General features: G+C 46.2%; 2 protein-coding genes across 8 annotated transcripts in view; one reads left to right on the plus strand and one right to left on the minus strand.

Annotated features, from left to right (window-relative positions):
- The window catches only part of SZT2 (SZT2 subunit of KICSTOR complex), a 58746-nt gene extending 51559 nt beyond the window's left edge, over positions 1 to 7187 (minus strand). For all 7 annotated transcript variants that reach the window (XM_074906391.1, XM_074906390.1, XM_074906388.1 and 4 more), the window contains exons 1-8: positions 7146 to 7187; positions 6760 to 6885; positions 6395 to 6568; positions 5891 to 6061; positions 3888 to 4019; positions 1666 to 1825; positions 1097 to 1203; positions 695 to 905 (exon numbers count right to left, since the gene is read on the minus strand). In XM_074906391.1, the coding sequence (XP_074762492.1) occupies positions 695 to 905; positions 1097 to 1203; positions 1666 to 1825; positions 3888 to 4019; positions 5891 to 6061; positions 6395 to 6568; positions 6760 to 6885; positions 7146 to 7175 (1111 nt within the window). In that variant the 5' untranslated portion in view covers positions 7176 to 7187. The remainder of the gene's footprint in view (positions 1 to 694; positions 906 to 1096; positions 1204 to 1665; positions 1826 to 3887; positions 4020 to 5890; positions 6062 to 6394; positions 6569 to 6759; positions 6886 to 7145) is intronic.
- Positions 7188 to 7232: 45 nt separating this feature from the next.
- On the plus strand, positions 7233 to 17814 carry MED8 (mediator complex subunit 8). The gene is made up of 7 exons (XM_074908156.1): positions 7233 to 7302; positions 10452 to 10570; positions 11624 to 11768; positions 12423 to 12563; positions 12981 to 13062; positions 14102 to 14350; positions 17341 to 17814. Exons 1-7 carry the CDS (start codon positions 7297 to 7299, stop codon positions 17403 to 17405), a joined length of 807 nt encoding a protein of 268 aa, XP_074764257.1. The 5' UTR covers positions 7233 to 7296; the 3' UTR covers positions 17406 to 17814.
- Positions 17815 to 18762: the final 948 nt, after the last annotated feature.

Here is an 18762-nt window from a genome sequence, read left to right on the forward strand (position 1 = left end):
TGAATTCCCAGGTGCTTTCTAAAAGGTATCAGAACATGGAAGCCTTAAGACTAACACCTGATCTTAAGATTCAAGATTTCCAAGTCCCAGGCCAGCTCTCTTCAAACTTGTCATCGTATGTGGCTTCCGCTGAAAAGTTACAGAAAGCACAGATGGCACCAGCATATCGCCAGGGCATGGAAGGGTCTTTCCACATTTTACTGGTAGCCAATCTCTCCTGGCATACTCTCAGTCACCAACATTCACAAAATAAGAACAACCCAGAGGGGCATTTGGGACAGTTCTCAGGGGTCTAGTTTTTCAATCCAAACTGCCATCTGCAAGCCTGATTAAGACAAGCTCTCCAGAATGTCCCCATCTGCAAGCTAGCCAGTGTGCAGGAAAGGTCAGACGAGAGCTTCTTGCCCCCTCCATGTTCTAGCATAGTAGGCCTAACTGCAGTTTGCTGAGTGAAGTCCACAGAAAGGGGAACGGTGTAAAACAGGACATGTTTTCCCCAATCCACCCAATTCCTGGAACCAGGAGTGGAGTAACAAATGAGGCTGCATGGCCCAATAGTGCCCAAAGCCTACAGGAGGCATGGCTCAGTGGGGACAAGGGAGAGTATTAGCAGAACCAAGCCTGGGGGAGTCACCCCAAAGAGAGGTGCTGCAAGACATCTATCTGCTGGAAGGAGGACATGCACATTCCTCACCACAGTAGTATTCCGGATTCAGGGACTCCCCAGTACGCAGAAAGGAGTATAGCAGAAATGCCTTGTGATACACATTCAGATCCAGGCTCAGAGGATCCAGCTCAGGGCATGTGGAGAGGTAAGCACCAAAAGTGGCCATGGCGATGAATTTCATCAGCTCCACATTAGGAACGTGGCCAAAGCTGCAATCGTATGAGTAGACACCGCCTACCTATGGGATGGATAAAGAAAATACCTGAGAGAGTTCAGCAGTGCCAAGGACAAGGTAGAGGACCGGTAAAGGCCTCAAACAGGCAGAGAAGACCCCTCTTCCCCTCTGGAAGTGAACGCCACTGACAGCAACCCACCTTCCTCCCTGTGGTAGGCAGCAGCCCCCACACTCCCTGCTAAGGGCAGACATACCTGTACAAAGGAGCAGGCCACTGTGCCACTGCGGAGCTGATTGAGTAAAGTCTCGCACACAGCCACATCAGGGACACTAGTCACACCATCCGTAATTATTATTATACCTGTAAACAAGGCAGTATCTTAGTGCATCCTTCATCTCAACCAGCTACCACTCTCCCAGTATATCCACCAGAGATAAAAATCAGCCAGGGCAAAAGTCGAAAGGAAAATCCTGAGGTTGGTTTAGAGCCTCCAAGCCTGGAGCTGGCAAATTTCCCAACTAGGTACAGTGAAGCACTCAGGCAGGGCACAGCTCTGCACACCCGTGGCTGTCCTGAGCAACAGTCACAGCTGTGAATCCTCACAAACTCCCTGACACGTGGCACATGGCACAGTGTTGTTTTCCCCATTCCCACCACCACAATTTGCATACAGAGTACAGAGCAAAAGCTGCTGTTGAAATTTCATCCCTACCAGAAGGGTCCATGCACCAGCCCTTATAAAATTAATCTCAGCCTAAGGCAGGAGGAACACAATCCTTCTCAAACAACCAGGCAAACTTCAACCCAGAGGACAAAGCCCACCTGCGCTGGAGTTGGAAGGCAGCAGCTGCAGTGCTAGGATCCCTTGCCGGACCATACTGACAAGGCCAACATCAGCAGTGACAACAGACACACTGGGCTTCCTCCCAGATGACTCCTGCACATCACCAGTACTCTCTTGGCTTAGGGGTGACAAATCCACCTGGAAAAGTTAAAAAAAAACCCAAACAAAATCACAAGGCCGCATGGGGCAGACTTCAACCTAGCTCTACTTCTCACTCTCCCAAATGGCCTTCAGTCTAGCAGCCCCATGGTACCACAGCCCTGGAGCGCTTCAGCAAGCTCCACTTCTAGCTTTAATTTCCAGGTGCTCTCAAAGTCCTGGTCATTTGGGCCCCTTAGAACAGCTGGACAAGGCTGCTCAGGGGTGGAGGAAAGGGACAACATGCTCAGAGCTTTATTATAAGCTGATTTCTCCCAGAATGGGAAAGATGAGGCACTTTGGGGTCACTAAAGCTCCTCTGCAGAGCAGAGCAGTTCCCAGTTAAAGAGATGGCGAATATCTCTTTTTTTTCCTGGTCATTTAGAAGCTGCAGCTATTCAGCATCTACTCAAGTAAAGCCCAGAAATGCTGGAGGCAGACACAACTATGTCCCACTTATGAGACACGGCAGCAGAGGGGGTAAGGAGCCTCGTAAGGACAAAGTCTAGTGCCTATATATTTAACTCCATTCAAACAGCATTGATCATGTAGTGCTGATATAAGCAAATGAAGGGAGGCTTCTCCTGAATCTTCTATGAAAAACATCCCCCAGGCAAAGCCTGAAATTTGTATAATTACACTAATGAGGAACCTCATAGTCCCTCATCTCCAGAAGCCTCTGGCAGTTCAACTCTGTAATAAACTATTGCTTCATTTTTACTGCTAATACAGAGAATGTGTGAGACCCTCCCTTGCAAAGCTACAGATGATTGGAGCTGAGAAAAAAAAATAAAATTAGAACTAACTAAACTTTTGTTCTGCACAAATGGGAGTGGTCTGTGGCTGTGAGCAAAAAAACCCTGACTATCCATCACTTTAATTTGCCAGATGCCTTAAATTCAGACACTTGTTAACAATGACACAGCTAATAAAACTTCAAAAGTAAAAAATGTTTCAGTCCCTGCCCTCCGCCTGGGGCCTCCCACCTCCACCCCACAGCCTGTGGCACGACTCACCAGTCCCTTTGGCCTGCAAGTGCGTCTCTTTCCTCCATTTGCATGGAAGAAGTTATAGGTTAATTTACCATGAGAGAAATACTGCAGCAAGCAGGAATGCATACAAAGCACTGCAAAAGCACCAGCTGGACACACTGATAAAGGTATTTACTTCCTGCAATCTTCTTTCTGTTCCAGGACTGACAGACTTAGCATCAAAGATAGAAAATTCAGACAGAATTCAGAAGCACTTCAGATATGCAACCGCAGTAGATGACCAGTAGCCTCTTGCTCATCTTTTGAGATTTTTTTTTTTTCCCCGTCTACCCAAACTCTAATAACTAATGCTAAATAAGGACTAAATAACCTCAGCCAGGCCAACAATGCCTTTGGCTGCAAGAAGGGTGCCCATAGATATGATTGCGACTGCCACATGAACATGGCAGTATCACAGTGTAACCTTCACATTCTTCATTTCCAAGATCTGGAGAGATGATCTTGATGAGAAATCCATAGACATTCTGAATCCCTATAAAGTCACACTTTTAATTTCATTCTAAGCTGTATTTTATAGTGCTATTATTAACTTGCTGACACTTACATTCATGCCTACTACACAGTATCTGCCACAGATTTCAAAGAGTATTAGAAACCGCACCAGCTGTTTATCCAGTTTCATGGTCAGTTTTCATGCTAACAAGGAAGTATTTTCATTCAAGAAATGTAACATGAACCAAAGGTGTATTCACAGCTATTTATAGATTAATGATACAGGCATAATCACCTCTCCCATCATCTTCTTCGGAGAGAAAGCACATCCTACATTTGTCCCATGATGTACAAGAAGTCGGGCTGCTTTACTGTACAATAATCTTGGGAAAGGTAACCATTTTCATCAGCCCTTCTAAACACTCACTGTTTCTGCTTCCTCAGTTTTCATGTCTCATTACTGGATACCACAGTATCCAGCCTACACCACTGTTCCTCTTGTCACCCTACCCCAGAGGGGCCTCAGAGTGCAAATCTCCAGAAATCCAAAAGATCCCAACCACCTCTGCCTTCCTTACCTGTGGTTTGGGTTCATACTGTTGCTGAAGCATCTCTGCCACTTTGTTCTCAAAGGCACACAGCTGTGTGTACACTTGATGCAGAAATGCCTCTCGCTTCGTCTCATCCAGCTGACAGCCCTGGAATAGTACCTGGCCCAAGGACACACACATCAGTTATCAAGTTAAGGTTTTATAGTGCCAGCCCCCAAAATGGTCCACAGGAACACAGTTCTGCACAGTGAAGTTCAGAAACGTGCCTGACAAAGTACAGTACAGCACAGGCCTCGTGTCACTACCCCTGCTCAGAGCCTGTGAGCAGCAGTGTCCAATGGCATCTGCAGTGCACTCCACGGCAGATGCTCTCATCACTCTTTGGGAAACCTCCTTCTTGGGCAAGAAATATCTACTTCATTTGCTTTCTTCCAGGATAAGCAGCTGTCAGGAGAAAGTGATGTGGGATCCTTGTTAGAAGCCATTAACTCTGGTTTGATGTTTCTAAGGAAGGCCTATTTGTTCTAATCTAAATCACCTATAGACTGATCCAATTATCGTCCAGTAAGTGCCTGGATAAAGGAATAGCAAATTGAAAAAAAGAAAAAAAAAAAAGACTGGATGTTACAAAAGAGGGTGAGTGATGTGACAGAGTGAGTCTGCCACCACAGAAACTCCCCAAGCTGACAGGCATGAGACTTGTATTTACACATGCTACCATCGTACAGGCAATCTGTCCACAACCAGAAGGCAAAGAAGATACAATACATAGACAAAGAACTCAACAGACATGTGGGATGCTGCATGTTATCCATGTTCCCTCAACCTCAGATGGGCAAGACCTCACAGGAAAAATAAGCGATTACAATATAGACAGGCTTTTCTGGGCAAGGGATACACATATATGCCTTTTCCTCCAGAAAAGCAACGCAAAGCTTATCCAGTTGTACCCAGATAGCCAATTCTTGGCCTCATACAATAAACAACTCTTTAGAGAGATCCAAAGAAGAAAAGTGGAGCAACTTCTGAGTGCTCAGTTTAGTGTAAATAGGGGAGATATTAAGGCAAAGCATGATGACATCTGCAGGACAGTTGGACAAGATGACACAAAACGTCACCAGCAAATGGAAATTCCTGCTACATTTACTTTGGTAGGACCTAAGAATGTACCAACTCGAGGGCTGTGCTCTCCAAGCACTACACAGGCCATTAAAGGCTGCAGCCTCACAGAAGGCTTGGGCAGAGGCGGGCTGAGGAGAGAGGAGGGGAACAAGCACAGACTAACAGGCTCCTCCTGTTACCACCCTAATACCATCCCTGGTATTAGCAAAGGGATGAAGGACACCATCAGAAATGCAAAAATAATGTGAAAATACTGTAAGGTGGAAGGGACAAAGGATGAACTTCAAAAACCACACTGGCACCATAAACCAGACTTCAAATTATTAAACAGACCTGCCCTGGCTCAAGTAAAATCTCATTGATAACTTCAATACTGTGGCCAGCTGCTGTCTCTAGCAAGGAGAAACATTCATACCAGTGCAAAAAAGAGAGCAAGGTTTGTAGGAAGAGGAAATGATCTTTGAATAAACCACTGCTACACAGCTGGAGCAGGCAGACAAGTTTTTGGTCACAACAGCTCTTCTTAAATGCCTCAAGCTACTTATAAGAGGCTAAAAACAATTATCAAACAGAAATTAAAAAAAAAACAACTGAAACAGCAAAATAATAACAAAAAACACATTCAACGAGGGAAATATTTCCTGTGGCCCAACTCTGAGACCGTGCCTATGGGTGCCATGCTCTGCTGGGCCCTACTCCCCCGGGAGAAACCTCCGCTTCCTGCCCAGAAGTTGCTCACATACACTTCCCCACCACACCAGCTGCACATTTCAATGAGACAAGTCTGCATCATCGCAGATAACAGAGCCCAGCTACCACATGCCCCCTCTTCCCTCTGTGTGTGCAGGAAGCCCATACAGTGAGCTGCTCATGCACTGAGTCGTGCCAAGGGAGAGGCTGAACTTTACCTGATGGGACTGCAGGCCAATGATGGAGGAATACGCCTGGATAGTAACAAAGATCTCTGGCTGGTAGATAATGTCTGAACCAGGGATACGAAAGGGTCTTAACAATCCCACCAAACATCGGGAAAGGGCATGAAAGACTTCATCAAAAATTATCTCCCCTGTTGAGTCATCCTACAGAAACAGAGAAAGCAAACAGCTTTTTCATCTTCTAGGACTTTCAATCTCATTGCTGGTTGCCCCACCACACACAGCCAACAGCAAACATCCTTCTGCAGTGCCAGCAGGACTAAAATAACAGCTCCCTGTAAATGAAAGTCACACACTGAGCATTCAGCAGAGAAACAGGATCTGCCATTAAGCTGTCTAGCTAACCTCCCTCCTGGGAAAAGCAAGACTTCTACGAAAGTTAAGACTACCACAGAGTGGAATAAGCCTTCTAAGTAAATAGAAATGACTCCAGCCTTTTAACACAAAACACCCCAAATAGGCAGTTTCTGCACTTACCACAATCCCTGTGGAAGGGCTCAGATCAAGTTCAATCACAAATCGGTACTGGCGGGCCAGGAAGGTGACCCGCGTAGAGGGCACGAGGAGATAGGGCCTGGGCTGGACAGGCTCGTCTGGCTGCCACCCGTTAGGCAGGATGCTGAGAACATCAAGTTCATTTTCTGACTTCACCTACAAGAACAAGTAAGTGGTATGTGAGAGAACATCAAGCCGAAGAGCAATCAGAGAAAGGAACTCAAAGAGGAATCGGAGAAAGGAACTGGATTAAAATCTTCTGCAGGGTCCAGCTGCTCGTAGTGGTGTAGATCCAACTTGCCACACCAGGCTGTGATAACATCATCCAAACTCGGGCACCAACTCACCAGCTCCGGCTCGGGCACAGCCCAGATGACCTGATGGAGTCGGCTGAGGACCCAGGCGAGGCGCACGTTGCGGGAGATGCGATAGTCTTTCTTCATCAGGAGGAAGACATGCCCTGCTTCCTCCACCTGCGGCAGGAGCACAGCGGCCCAGGTCACCCCAGAGCTCGGCGGGCACCCCAGGAGCGCACCCCGCTCTGCCCCTCGCCCCCAGGCTGCTTCAGCCCCACACCTCCCGCCTTTCCTCACAGGCCAGGCCGGCCCCGCTGCTCCCCACCGCCGCCCTGCCTCCCGCACCGCGGCTACCCCTCACCTCGCTCCCGCCCCCGGCTCCCCGATTTCCCCTTCCCCAGCTCAGCCCGCCCGCGGCCCCCCCGGCCCGGTCCCACCTCCGAGTCGGGCCTCTCGGCGGCCGCCATGTCCGGCGCGGCCCCGCCCCGCGCCCTCTGACCTCCGCCCTCGCGGCCGCCCGGCCCCGCCCCCCGCGGCGCGCGGCTGACCCGGAAGCGCCGCTCTCCCGTGGCAACGGGCGGCGCCGCCATGCAGGTGAGGGGCGCGGGGCCGGGCCGGGGCTGAGCGCGGCTGCGGCCCGTCCGGGGGCAGCGGGGCGGGGACCGCCTCGGGGCGCGATGGGTCGGACCCGGACCCGGACCCGGGGCGGGGCGGCGAGGCGCTGCAGGCCTTTGCCGCGGGCGGGAAGCCAGCGCGGGCGGCGGGGCCGGGCCTCGCCTTTCGGTGCCTCCTGCCACGGACTCCCCGAGCTCCGGGGGGTCGGCCTGAGGCCGCGGCCGGCGGTCCTGCCGCCTTTGGCGTGGCCCTGGCGGCGGCTGCGGCCGCCGAGCGGCGATTGCCCCGTCGGCTGCGGTGGTAATTTCGGCCCGCCTGCTCCCCAGGGGTCAGACCCCCCCGGGCTGAAGCAGCCTGGGCGGGAGACTCAGCTCGCCCTTGAGCAGCTGGTTCAATGCTTTCCCGTGCAACAGCCGCCCCTCGCTTCACGGCTGTAGGATGAGCGTGCGCAGGGATGTCCGAGTGCACTTCTCAGCCCTTGCAGCAGCCCTCATCAAAGCAAAAGTCCGCCTGCCCAGCAGCCCCGCTTTGCCACTAGCCAGGAAGCCGATGTCCAGAAGAAGTCGTGAGAGCAAAATAAGTTACTGATGTCATCTTGTATAAACTATTGCTAGCACATTCCTCGTATTTAATTGCCTTGAATGAATTTTCGTTGAGGGAAGAAGGATCTAGTTACATTTTGAAGCGCTGTGAATTTTTATAGTCCATTATGTCTAGTGGAAAAGAGTTGCAGAGGTTAATGACAGGTTAATGGGCTGTAAAGATCCTCCCTCCTTTGGTTTGTTTGAAACCGCTACCTGCTGGCTTCATGCAAGTCCTACCAGAAAAGAAAGTGCAAATGTGTTGTCCTGCAAGTCCTCATCTCTAGGAGTTGCTACATTGTCTCCTCATTTCAGCCACTTGAACGTACCAGTCTCTTTTCTGGTTTTAACAGCCACATCTATGGAACTGATGAATATTCTCGATCATCCTTTTTACTTTTATTTGTATGTATTCCCACTACATCCCTTTTCAGTTGAAGAGACAAGAGTGACACATAACATTTGAGATACAAATGAGGCATGCATTTATATGATGACATAATGATGCTTAGTTTTCTGTTGCTTTCCTAATAAATCCTATTACTGCTTTTACTTCCTTGACTGCTTTTTGAGCAGATGTTTTCATGGGTTACCCTCAGATAATCCTGAGATTTTGTTTATGAGTGATAACATTATCAACTCAGAGAACGTCATTGTGTGTGGAAAATCAGGACTCTCTCTTTTTTTTCCCCCTTTGTGTTGGCAGGTGCGTTGCTTTACATTTACCTACTCTGAATTTCACCTTTACCTCTCGATTGCTCCATATCAGGAGGTCCATCAGCAACTCTGCCCATAAGCCCTATCTTTACTATCTCACAGCAATTTAGTATTGCTACAAACTCCTTATAGCACTGCTTGAATATAGCATATGCCTGCAAGAGGCATAGCATTCTTTGGAAACGCCGGTTGGTCTTATTGTGGGCATGTTTTGCAGTGCTTACATCTGCTTCCAGTTCTTAATAGCTTTGGAGAGAGACTACAAAAGAAGGCGGCTTCAAGTACTCTGCTGCTGCAAGAGGAATGCATGTGCAACAGGATTTCATTCATCCTCTTCAGGGCTTCTTGGATAAGCACAGGCAACGGGCCAGGTGAATTGTCGTGGGTGTATATGCCTGGCACCCCTGCAGTAAAACACTGGCCACCAGCCCAACTTGTAATACTGGCGTTAGTTAATCTTCTTGCACAAACACAGTGCAGACAAACAGTTGTAGACTTGTTTCTTAATTGCACAGGAACTGACTAGTCCCATCACAAGATGGAGGAGAGTGCTTTTATCTGGAGGTGGAACACCCAGCAATCCACTCTGTGAATCCACTCCGTGGACTGGGGATCAAATTTTAACAAAGTTGACTTGGCTGTTTCTTCTGAGGTGGTTAAGTGAAGTGAAATCTGATCAATGATTACTAAAAAAGCCTTTATAGTCTTGTCAGACTATAAATAAAATAGAATAATTTTGTGTGCTCATGCATGTGAAAGACACCTGATAATCTCTTCAATGAAGCTCACATTGGTCCAGTGTATTTAAACAGAGCAACAACAAACCAAATAGCAAGCGTGCCAACAGCCTGAGTCACTTTATCTGCTTTCTCAATCAGCATTCCCTTTCTATTATTTGATTGCTTTGTCCCACCCTCCTCACGGATTATTATTGTATGGTTCTCAATTTACATGAGCAGTTCATTAGGGCTGGGACTTTAATTATGTTTTGCGCAATACTGTCGTATGAAGTTAGAATGGATACGATTCTAGAGGGTTTTTGCAAGAGTCAAGGATAGGCCTTAGTGTCTTTGGCAACAGATGCCCTGTCCTGACACTTTGTCTGTCACCATCCTCCCTCACCCGGGGATGTCAGTGGAAAAGGTTGGTTAAACAACGTGATCCAGAGCAAAAGAAGGCGATGTGTGCCTGTATCGGAATGTGGTGTCTCTGACACGGCAAGGCCTCCTGCAGCTGATAAGGCACAAGTAGAATAGGAGCTGCCAGTTTCTTTAGCAGCTGGAAGTGGCACTTGGGCAGGAAGAAATTAAAGAATGAGGTGATGGGCAGAAACTGGCTTCTCACCTCATTCTTTAATTTCACTGAACTTTAGGCCGTGGAACTGATACTTATTTAGCAAAGGGCTGTTTTGGATGGAGACATCACTGTGCCCACATCTGCTGTCAGAAAAGGTTGGAGGAATGCTAATCTACTTTGAGTCAGGTTAGCTTAAAGGGTTCACGAAGGTGGCATGAGCCAGCTTCGATGACTTTGCGTGATGTGGTAAAAAGCAGATGTAAGTGATAATGTCTTCACTACATTCATGTCTTAAAGAGGACAGCTAGCCAAGGGTTTGTCTCAGACACAAGTCTCTTGCCTAAGTGTTCCAACCCAAGGAGAAGAGGTCAGTGTGAAACTATAGGATTTTTATCTCCAGAGTCTCTGTTTGCTTCCCCTGAAAGGGAGGTTCTCTGTAGGAGAGATTGGGCTACGGATGCATGTGTGTGTATCCACATCTTGGGAAGGTGTGAAGCTTTGTCCTCATCCCTTGCTTTTCTTGCCTTTTTTTAGAGAGAGGAGAAGCAACTGGAGCTGACCCTGGAGGCGCTCATCAGTCAGGTGGCCGACCTGAAGAACTCTTTGGTCAGTTTTATCTACAAGCTGGAGAACGAGTACGACCGACTGACATGGTAATGTGTCTCACAGAGCTGGGGACACTTCTGATCACTGCTGAAGCTGTTCCAGACTTGCCTCAAAGGACCACAAAGTATAAGTACAAACCATTAGCCTATTGTCAGGAGGTTTAAATTTGCTTTTCACCTTTCTGCTGGAGGAACCACTACATGTCTTCCACCAGAAAACCAGTTGAAATCTATTGGTTGTGTGCTGTAGAGTAATAGAGCTGTGCTGACACCATTTAATCTAGACATGTCATGAGAACTAGACTTGCATCTGCAGTGACTGGAAGCTCCTTGGACAAAATATCTTAGAGACCCACATACACTATAAAATGATCAATGATTCTTTTGACCTTTCTGGCTTTTTCTGGCTGGGATATAAGTTGACTTCTTGTATTTTGCTGGTTCCGCATATTTTACCAGACAGTTTGAGAGACTTGTGAGGTAGCATTCTCTTTCTGATGGAGCATAACAGTGTTATAGCTACAGCTTAATAAACTGTACAGAATCTTAGACAGTGTGTGTCACTGCAGCAAGGCTTCACAGGCTGTTAGTGTCTATAGTTAATGTTGCAGAAGGCAGGAGAGGTGATGAATCCCCCAGAGAGAGCAAGCTGAAGGATATGTCCTTGACAAGATTATCAGTTATTTTGCTTCATTATTGCTTAGTTTGGATAGCCAAGCTATAAATATTGTCTCTCCTGACTGTACAGCTTAGGAGTTAAATTGTTTCTCAGACCTTCTTCTAGAATTGTACTGGGAGAGTTAGCGATAAGGAAAGCATTCTTTCTGTGTATGTTACTGAAATCCCAAACAACTGCCACTTCTAGTGGTACTGCTTGTAATGTCCCTGAGCTGTTTACATCATCTGAGCTATTTGCAGCAGGGACTGGGATTTGTCCACACCTGCACATTCAGCCCTAGGTTTTACTCATTACTGTCGAGTAGACTAATTTGAGGACTAGTAGTGTTAATTCCTCACATCTCAACCATTTGAGTGAAGAAGAGGTAAAAGCCACCTGTGGCATCCCTTTCCATGTTCTGTCCTCTTTATTTGCTTTCCCAGGCCCTCAGTTCTGGACAGCTTTGCATTGCTCTCAGGGCAGCTGAACACCTTGAATAAAGTGCTAAAGCATGAGAAGACCCCGCTGTTGCGAAACCAGGTTATCATACCCCTAGTGCTGTCTCCAGACCGTGATGAGGAGATCATGGTAAGAAACTTCCCTCTGAATGTTGGCCCTGGAGTATCAGAAAATGCTTGTGTATCTGCTCCAGCTTGCCATTCCTTGTGCTTGGCATTCCTCAGCTCTGGGTGTAGAGGAAGAAAAGGTGATGCGTAGTTCTGCCTGGGAGCTGCTTTGCTGGGAGGCTTTCACCTACAAACACTTGCACTGGATACATGTTACAGGAGATGTTCCTGTTCATAATATGTTATTTTCATCATGTTGGAGCTGAAAGAGATAGTGTCTTCTGTAACTGGGATGTCTCCTTGCAAGCTCCTGGTTTTCTCTGCAGCAGCTGTGCTGTTTCTGTCAGACATCTGCATCTAGATGTGCATTGTTTGTCATCTTACCAACTTGGGGTGTGTTACAGAACCTCTGGTGTGCACTGGCAATGTTTATTCTCAACATTTCAACTGATCGTGGCTATGCAAGTGGTATTGCACTGCAGACCCCCATGGGTTGCTCTGACTAAACAGGCACAGTGCAAATCCCTAGACAAATTGTTGAAACTTCCTAATGCTCCCCAGGTCAAGGTTTCTCCACAGCCTTGTTCCAGAACTGTGGCCTGTGCTCTGGTCTTGAGCTGTCTGAGTGCTGGGCTGCAGGAGGAAGCTCTGATTCTGGCTTGTCCAACTATTACAGCGGCAGACAGAGGGGCGTGTGCCGGTGTTCAGCCATGAGGTAGTGCCTGACCATCTTCGAACTAAGCCTGACCCTGAGGTGGAGGAGCAGGAGAAGCAGCTGATTACAGATGCAGCTCGAATTAGCCCTGATGTGGCACAGGTAGGTGAAGTTTGATACTTCTGCCTCTTAGTCCTAGGGCACAAGATGCTCTTTAACACTGTTTCCTTCATCCATCCATCTGATAGTTCTCTTTTTTGCTGTATCCTTTTCTGTCTGAGATTTCTCCCGCTGACCCTAGCAGAGGTTTGGTTTCCTCCACAGTTTCACAAACCAAGGGTATGCACCCCACTGGCTGTTCACAGGAGGTGCCATCAGACCAGTCAGAGAAAAGCAAAGGCTATCCCATCCCCACAGTGCCCTCCTGCATGCATCAGCACTGGACTCTCTAGGCTCTGCTACCAAAATGTTTATGTTTGGTTACACAGACCCTGGGAAGACAAAGCTTGTTTGTTTACCTTGCTGACTTGTACTGAGTTAGAAGTATCCTGGTGGTTTCTGATGGTTTTCATTTTGCAGAAACAGATCCAAAGTCTGAACAAAATGTGCTCAAATCTGTTGGAGAAAATCAGTAAGGAGGAGCGTGAATCTGAAAGTGGAGGTATGTCACTGTGGTGGAGGTGGGGTGCAGGGTCCAAGCAGCAGGCTTGAGAGTAGTGGCAAAATAGGTAAATCAGAGAGCCTGAAGCATAGGAGATCCAGATGAGCAGTGTAGACAAAAGGATTCCAGAAGATGCAAGATTGGCTGTCCTGGAGCCCGCTAATTTGAAAAGGGGTTCTGTGGGTGCAATGTGTCTTGCTTGTGTGACTTGTGTATGACAGGAACGTCATTCCAACCCTTTGCAGTATCCCCCTTTGAGGAGATGGTAATTATTTACCAACAAAACATTTCAATCCATTTGGATTAATAAAAATAGCTGTGAAAATGCAGTGGCAGTGAATGCAAAACACCTTACCTGTGTTCTGAATGAGTCCACAACATGTTTGTTGCCAGGCTTTTGTGTGATGTCCTCTAGATGATGGCTGCTTCAGACTCATGGTCAACTTTTTCTGGTTCTGGCTCTGATGCTGGACATCCTTATTTTATTAGTCTCTGCCACTGGCTGTTCACTATTCCAGGGAGTGCTATGCAAAACTCTCAAAAGTAGTAGGGTTTTTTGTTGTCATCTTTGACAGACACATAGTGTAAGCAAGGACCTAAGCACAGGTTCTATCTGGTTTCTGGGATAATAGTATAACTGCACAGGTGTGTGGTAGAAAAACTGGCAGATACCATGCTGCTCATGAGCCTCAAAAGGGGATATTGCCATTGTTTATTTAAAACACAGTGCTTGTTATCTGCCAGAGGATTCAGCATGGAAGAGCCTTTAGTAGAGAACATTCTCATGGGCATGGAGGAGTTGGCTTCCTTTGTCCTCCTTCCCTGAGCAGCATATGTCCTGCTTTCAGTGGAGAAGCTCTTGGGTGACCCCTGTCCCTGGATTTTTTGCAGCTTCTTTGACCCCGGTGAGACTCTTGTACTTGTAGAAGCTGATCTCTATTACATGCACCAAAATAGCAGAAAATTAAATTCAGGACCAGCTATGCTACTTTTTAGACTTGATTGCTAAAATGCTCCAAAATCACTTCTTTTTCTGCAGGTTTACGACAGAACAAGCAGACTTTCAACCCTGCAGATACCAATGCTCTGGTAGCAGCAGTGGCCTTTGGGAAAGGACTGTCCAACCGGAGACCTCCTGGCTCTGGAGGATCTGTCCAGTCAGGCCAGCCGGGAGCTGGTGCCATCATTGCAGGTGCTTCGGGCATGCAGCAGGTCCCAATGACGGGTGCTCCAGCTCAGCAGCAGCCAATGCTGGCAGGAGTGCAAATGGCACAAGCAGGACAGCCAGGTAAATACGTTGCCTATCTGAGAGCATCTGAAATGCAGGGAGCAAGAAAGACAAATGCAGATGTAGAGGTTCTTCCCCAGTCACCTCTTAGATATAACCAAGTAAGAGGTTCGTTTCTGGCCTTAATAACATGAGTCAGGTTGTAACAGTGGAGTAACACTTGCTTAAAATTGGCTCAGATGTTGAAATGGATCCCAGCCATCCCACTTCAGCTTCTTAACTCACACTGCAATACCGTTTTAATAATAGACTTAGTGAACATAGGACTCAATATGGAGGGACATCACAGTGTAGCTTTGCAGGAATCTGTGCTGGGGGTTTTGCTGTCAAATTTAAGTTGAGGGTAGGCAATAAAAAGTTTGATGATAATGAGTTGTTTAATGTAAAAAAACCCCAAAAGCTGCCTGTAAAGAGTCACAGAATGATTTTATATACTCAGTGACTTCACCTAGTAATAGTAGATTACATTTGTATTAGATATAAAGTGATACACATAGGCATAGCAATTTGACTTTTACATATTCAACATCTGGACTCTAACCTAGTTATTTGTATCTGGGAAATAGATACATGATATAATAGTTTGGTAAAGACATTAATTGGATGCTCAGTTGGGGCAAAAATGCAAACCAAATGTTAGGAATTACTAGAAAAAGAATAGAGAAACAAAGGATATCATTAGGTCATTGTATAAATCTATGAAACACCCATACCTGCAATATGTGCAGTTCCAATCTCTGCTACTGGGGATAGCTTTGGGGCAGGGAGAATAAAGTATGGAAACACTATAAAATCCCAAATTGTGGGTGAATGGGGAATGATTGTTCACTGTTCCCCATGATACAGAAGGATCAATGAAAGTACACTAATGAAAATATCAGCTTGTAGATTCAGAACTAAAGGGAGATACTTTTCTGAATATTAAATAATTACACTGTAGAGCACATTGTCAAGTGTGTGATTGGTAGATAAAGTTTATATGACATGGAAAAGTAAGTAGGTAAATTTCTGGATGAAAGACCAGTCAACAGCTAATCCTAAAGATACCATCTCACTCCAAGTCCCCGAGCCACAGTATGTTAGAAGCTGAGGGCGATTTCTGCAGAGGTATTGCTGCAGGCTTGCCCTGTTCTGGTATTCTTCCTTAAATGTCTCTGCTGTCAGGAGTGGGTTTGGCCCGGGAGACCTACAGACCTAACCCTGTACTGTCATTCTTGTGTTCATATGAACTGAGATTTTGGATATCGGATATCCTAATTGGTGTTTTCTTGCCTGTATAATGACTGTTGTTCAGAAATGAACTTGAGCAACAATATTAATCCTAAGTTGATTATGTATTTATGTAAGAGTTAGAAAGTAATTTCCACTGTGATTTGGAAACAAAGAAGGTCCCTGTGGTTTCTGGCTGCATACCCACACGCACTGTCTCCAGGATGGGAACACAGTCACTTCTGTACATCAAGCAGGGTGTGCTGGTAACAGAAGCACTTGTCCAGCCTGTGGTACTGGGAAGTTCTCTTTTGGTAAGAGCAGCTATTCTGGGTTTCACCAAAGGTCAGTCCCAATCCTGCTTTTGATAGTGTCCATAGCCGAGGCTGAAAGAATATAAGAATAAAGTATATCCTGACACCAGTTGTTCTTTAGGGATTTTAGGTCAGAGTTTGCTTTGAGACTAGTGGGTATAGCAGCCCTCAATTTCTGCAGTTCCTTTTTGAACTATAATTTGACTTCTACAACGCCTATAGCAATATGTCTCACAGAGTTATCATGTGCTTTGCTTAAAAAAATTTCCTTTTTATGTTTAAGTCTTTTGCCTGATAATTTTATTGTATGTTTCCCTTTTACCCATGTTGTGAGAAACGACAAATAATCATTCCTCAGTTGCTCTCTCCATACTAGTTTTCACTTTTTGGAAGTTGGTCATGTCCTCCTCCCTTTGTTCATCTTTTTTTTTTTCCCTCAGCTAATGAGTCCTATTCTGTTTAATATATCTTTGTGTGAAAATTACAGTATATCTTGGACCACCCTTGACACTCTTACCTGCACCTTTTCTGTTTATTTTCAAGACTGGGAATACCAGAACCAGTCACAGTCTTCCAGATGTGGGTGAACCATACAGTCCTGCTCACCCTTTGTTAGCACTGAAATGATATCAGATTGCCTGTCAATTCATTGCAGGCAATAACCCACTTTGGATACATTTGAGAAAGTTTAACAATCTTAATTCTTTTAGCCATTTCTCATAAAATCTTTTCTTGTCCTGCTGCACTACAGTTGTAATTTTCAGAAGTTGTCCTTTTTTTCTGTTCTAATTTGAAGACACATTCCACTTTCGAAATTAGTGTTCTTGCTCTTTAATCACTGTCTTTTAATTTTTCTGATCATCTTAGTTTTGCCTAGCACTTTACACTTATTGTAAGTGGCCAGTGTGGTGTCTTTGAACACAGTCTCATATGTGATTGGTATCAGCAAAAGCAAATGACACCCAAGAGATGGGTGTGGTTAAAAGAAATTAAGAGATCTGAGAGAGCCTTGGTAATTTAAATATACACCCCAACTATAAGTAATGCTACACGGAAGGGGTTACAGGCTCTTGTATTTGCCTCTCTGAAATGGAAGTGGAGATGAGTATGGGTACTTCTGTGAGTGCTGCTGCCAGCAACTTCTGTGAAACTGAACAATTCCTGTAGGAGCCTCCTGACAAAGAGAAAGGCTTGTTTAAGATGGAACAAAGGTAGAATTTGAGGTGATAGCAGTGGGACACAGGAATTGTCGAGGAGATTTCCCAACAGAAAAAGATGCCAATTTGTAGAAGAGATTGACTGTGTTAGGTCAGAAGCTGGAAGATGTTGTAGCAGGTAAGCCTAGTGTGGTACCTGGAGTGGCACAAGAAGAGCTCAGACAGGGTCATTGTGAGTCTTGCATGCTCCTGAGCAAATGTCTTCTCATATAGCTGATTTTGCACTGCTTTTTTTCTTTTCCCTCTCCAGGAAAAATGCCGAGTGGCATAAAAACAAACATCAAATCTGCCTCAATGCATCCATATCAGAGATGAGCTGAGGTGAACCAGACCCAGGGAACAGCAGTTACCAGCATTGTTCCTGCTGCAGTCACCACACCTGGATTGCTTCTAGGACTTCCAAGTCCCTTCACATATACACATACCATATCCAGGGAGATAGGGCTTATGAGGCCCTTCCGTGTGTTTCTAGTGCCAGGTGGATTGTGTGAGCTGCTAGTGGCCATGTCTCCTGAACACAAGTACTTCTCTATTCAGTCAGAGCAAAGGACTTTGCTTCTGGTATTGATCCCATCTTCTTTGGGTCTGGCCTGGAGAACAACTACTCTTTCCTGATACAGAATCTGAAGAGCTGCATGAAGCACTCTGCTCCTTGTTTCTGCTTGTTCACTTGGGATGTTCTTTCTTTATGCCCTCTTGTTGATTAAAGACTTTGTTATGCACACTGTGAGACACTGTTGTCCATCTCGGGTTGTAAGGACGCTCATTTCCCTTGGGGTAAGGTTATAAGCAGCTCCAGTGTAAAATACATAGAAAATGTTGGAGTCTGAGTGCTGGAGCTGCAGGCTTGTGTGTAAAGAGCTGTTATAAAGTGAGTCAGCAGGGTACAAACATAAGCAGTAAACATCTTCATTGTAAACCCATTATGACTATTCCGCAGAAAGTAAAATACTGGAAAAGACTATTAGGCCCACAGCAAGAAGGCAGCATTTCAGGAACAGAAGCACAGAACTTTTGTATTCTGATGCGGCTGCAAATCCCAGCTGGATCTGATTTCACTTCCATAGTCCTCTGCTTCTGTGTTTCCTATAAGGTTTCTTAACTACTTCAGGATTAGTTGATCACTTCAGAGAGGTATTTCAGTCTGCTTAGGACTGTGGCACCTCTGAATTGGCCAGGCTGTGAGGTCTGGCCCATCTCTCTTTGGAACTGGGCATTGTGAAGCCATGCGTGTTCTACTTTCTGTCCTTGAGCTGTAACGTACGATCTGCCTAATGAAAGAATCCTCTGAGGCTGAAGGGTGGGGACACCTGCCCACAGAGCATGTCAGTATGTACAGCACTATCCTAAAGACAAACATCATGCCTCTTACTGCCCCTGCCTGGACTTCCCTTTTGACTCGTGGTGAAAGCCAGCACTGTGTTTTACTCAATAGCATCTGTCAGCAATCTTATGAGTGAGGAAATCTCCACTCAGCAGATACAGCCTGCAGCTGCTGCTGCACTGCTTGCCTCTCAGCTAATCAGATCCAGCTTATTTGTGGAGGCTGTGGGCTGTTCTCCCAAAACAAACCTTCCACAAAGCTGTGACTAGGGCAGTTACTGACCCATTTTGATGTGCGAGCCCTTGAAGAGCATTGAGCTGGTAAGTAGAGAGTTGAGCTGGATGCACA

The sequence above is a fragment of the Athene noctua genome, chromosome 5 (genome assembly GCF_965140245.1).
Source record: "Athene noctua chromosome 5, bAthNoc1.hap1.1, whole genome shotgun sequence".
NCBI lineage: Eukaryota > Metazoa > Chordata > Aves > Strigiformes > Strigidae > Athene > Athene noctua.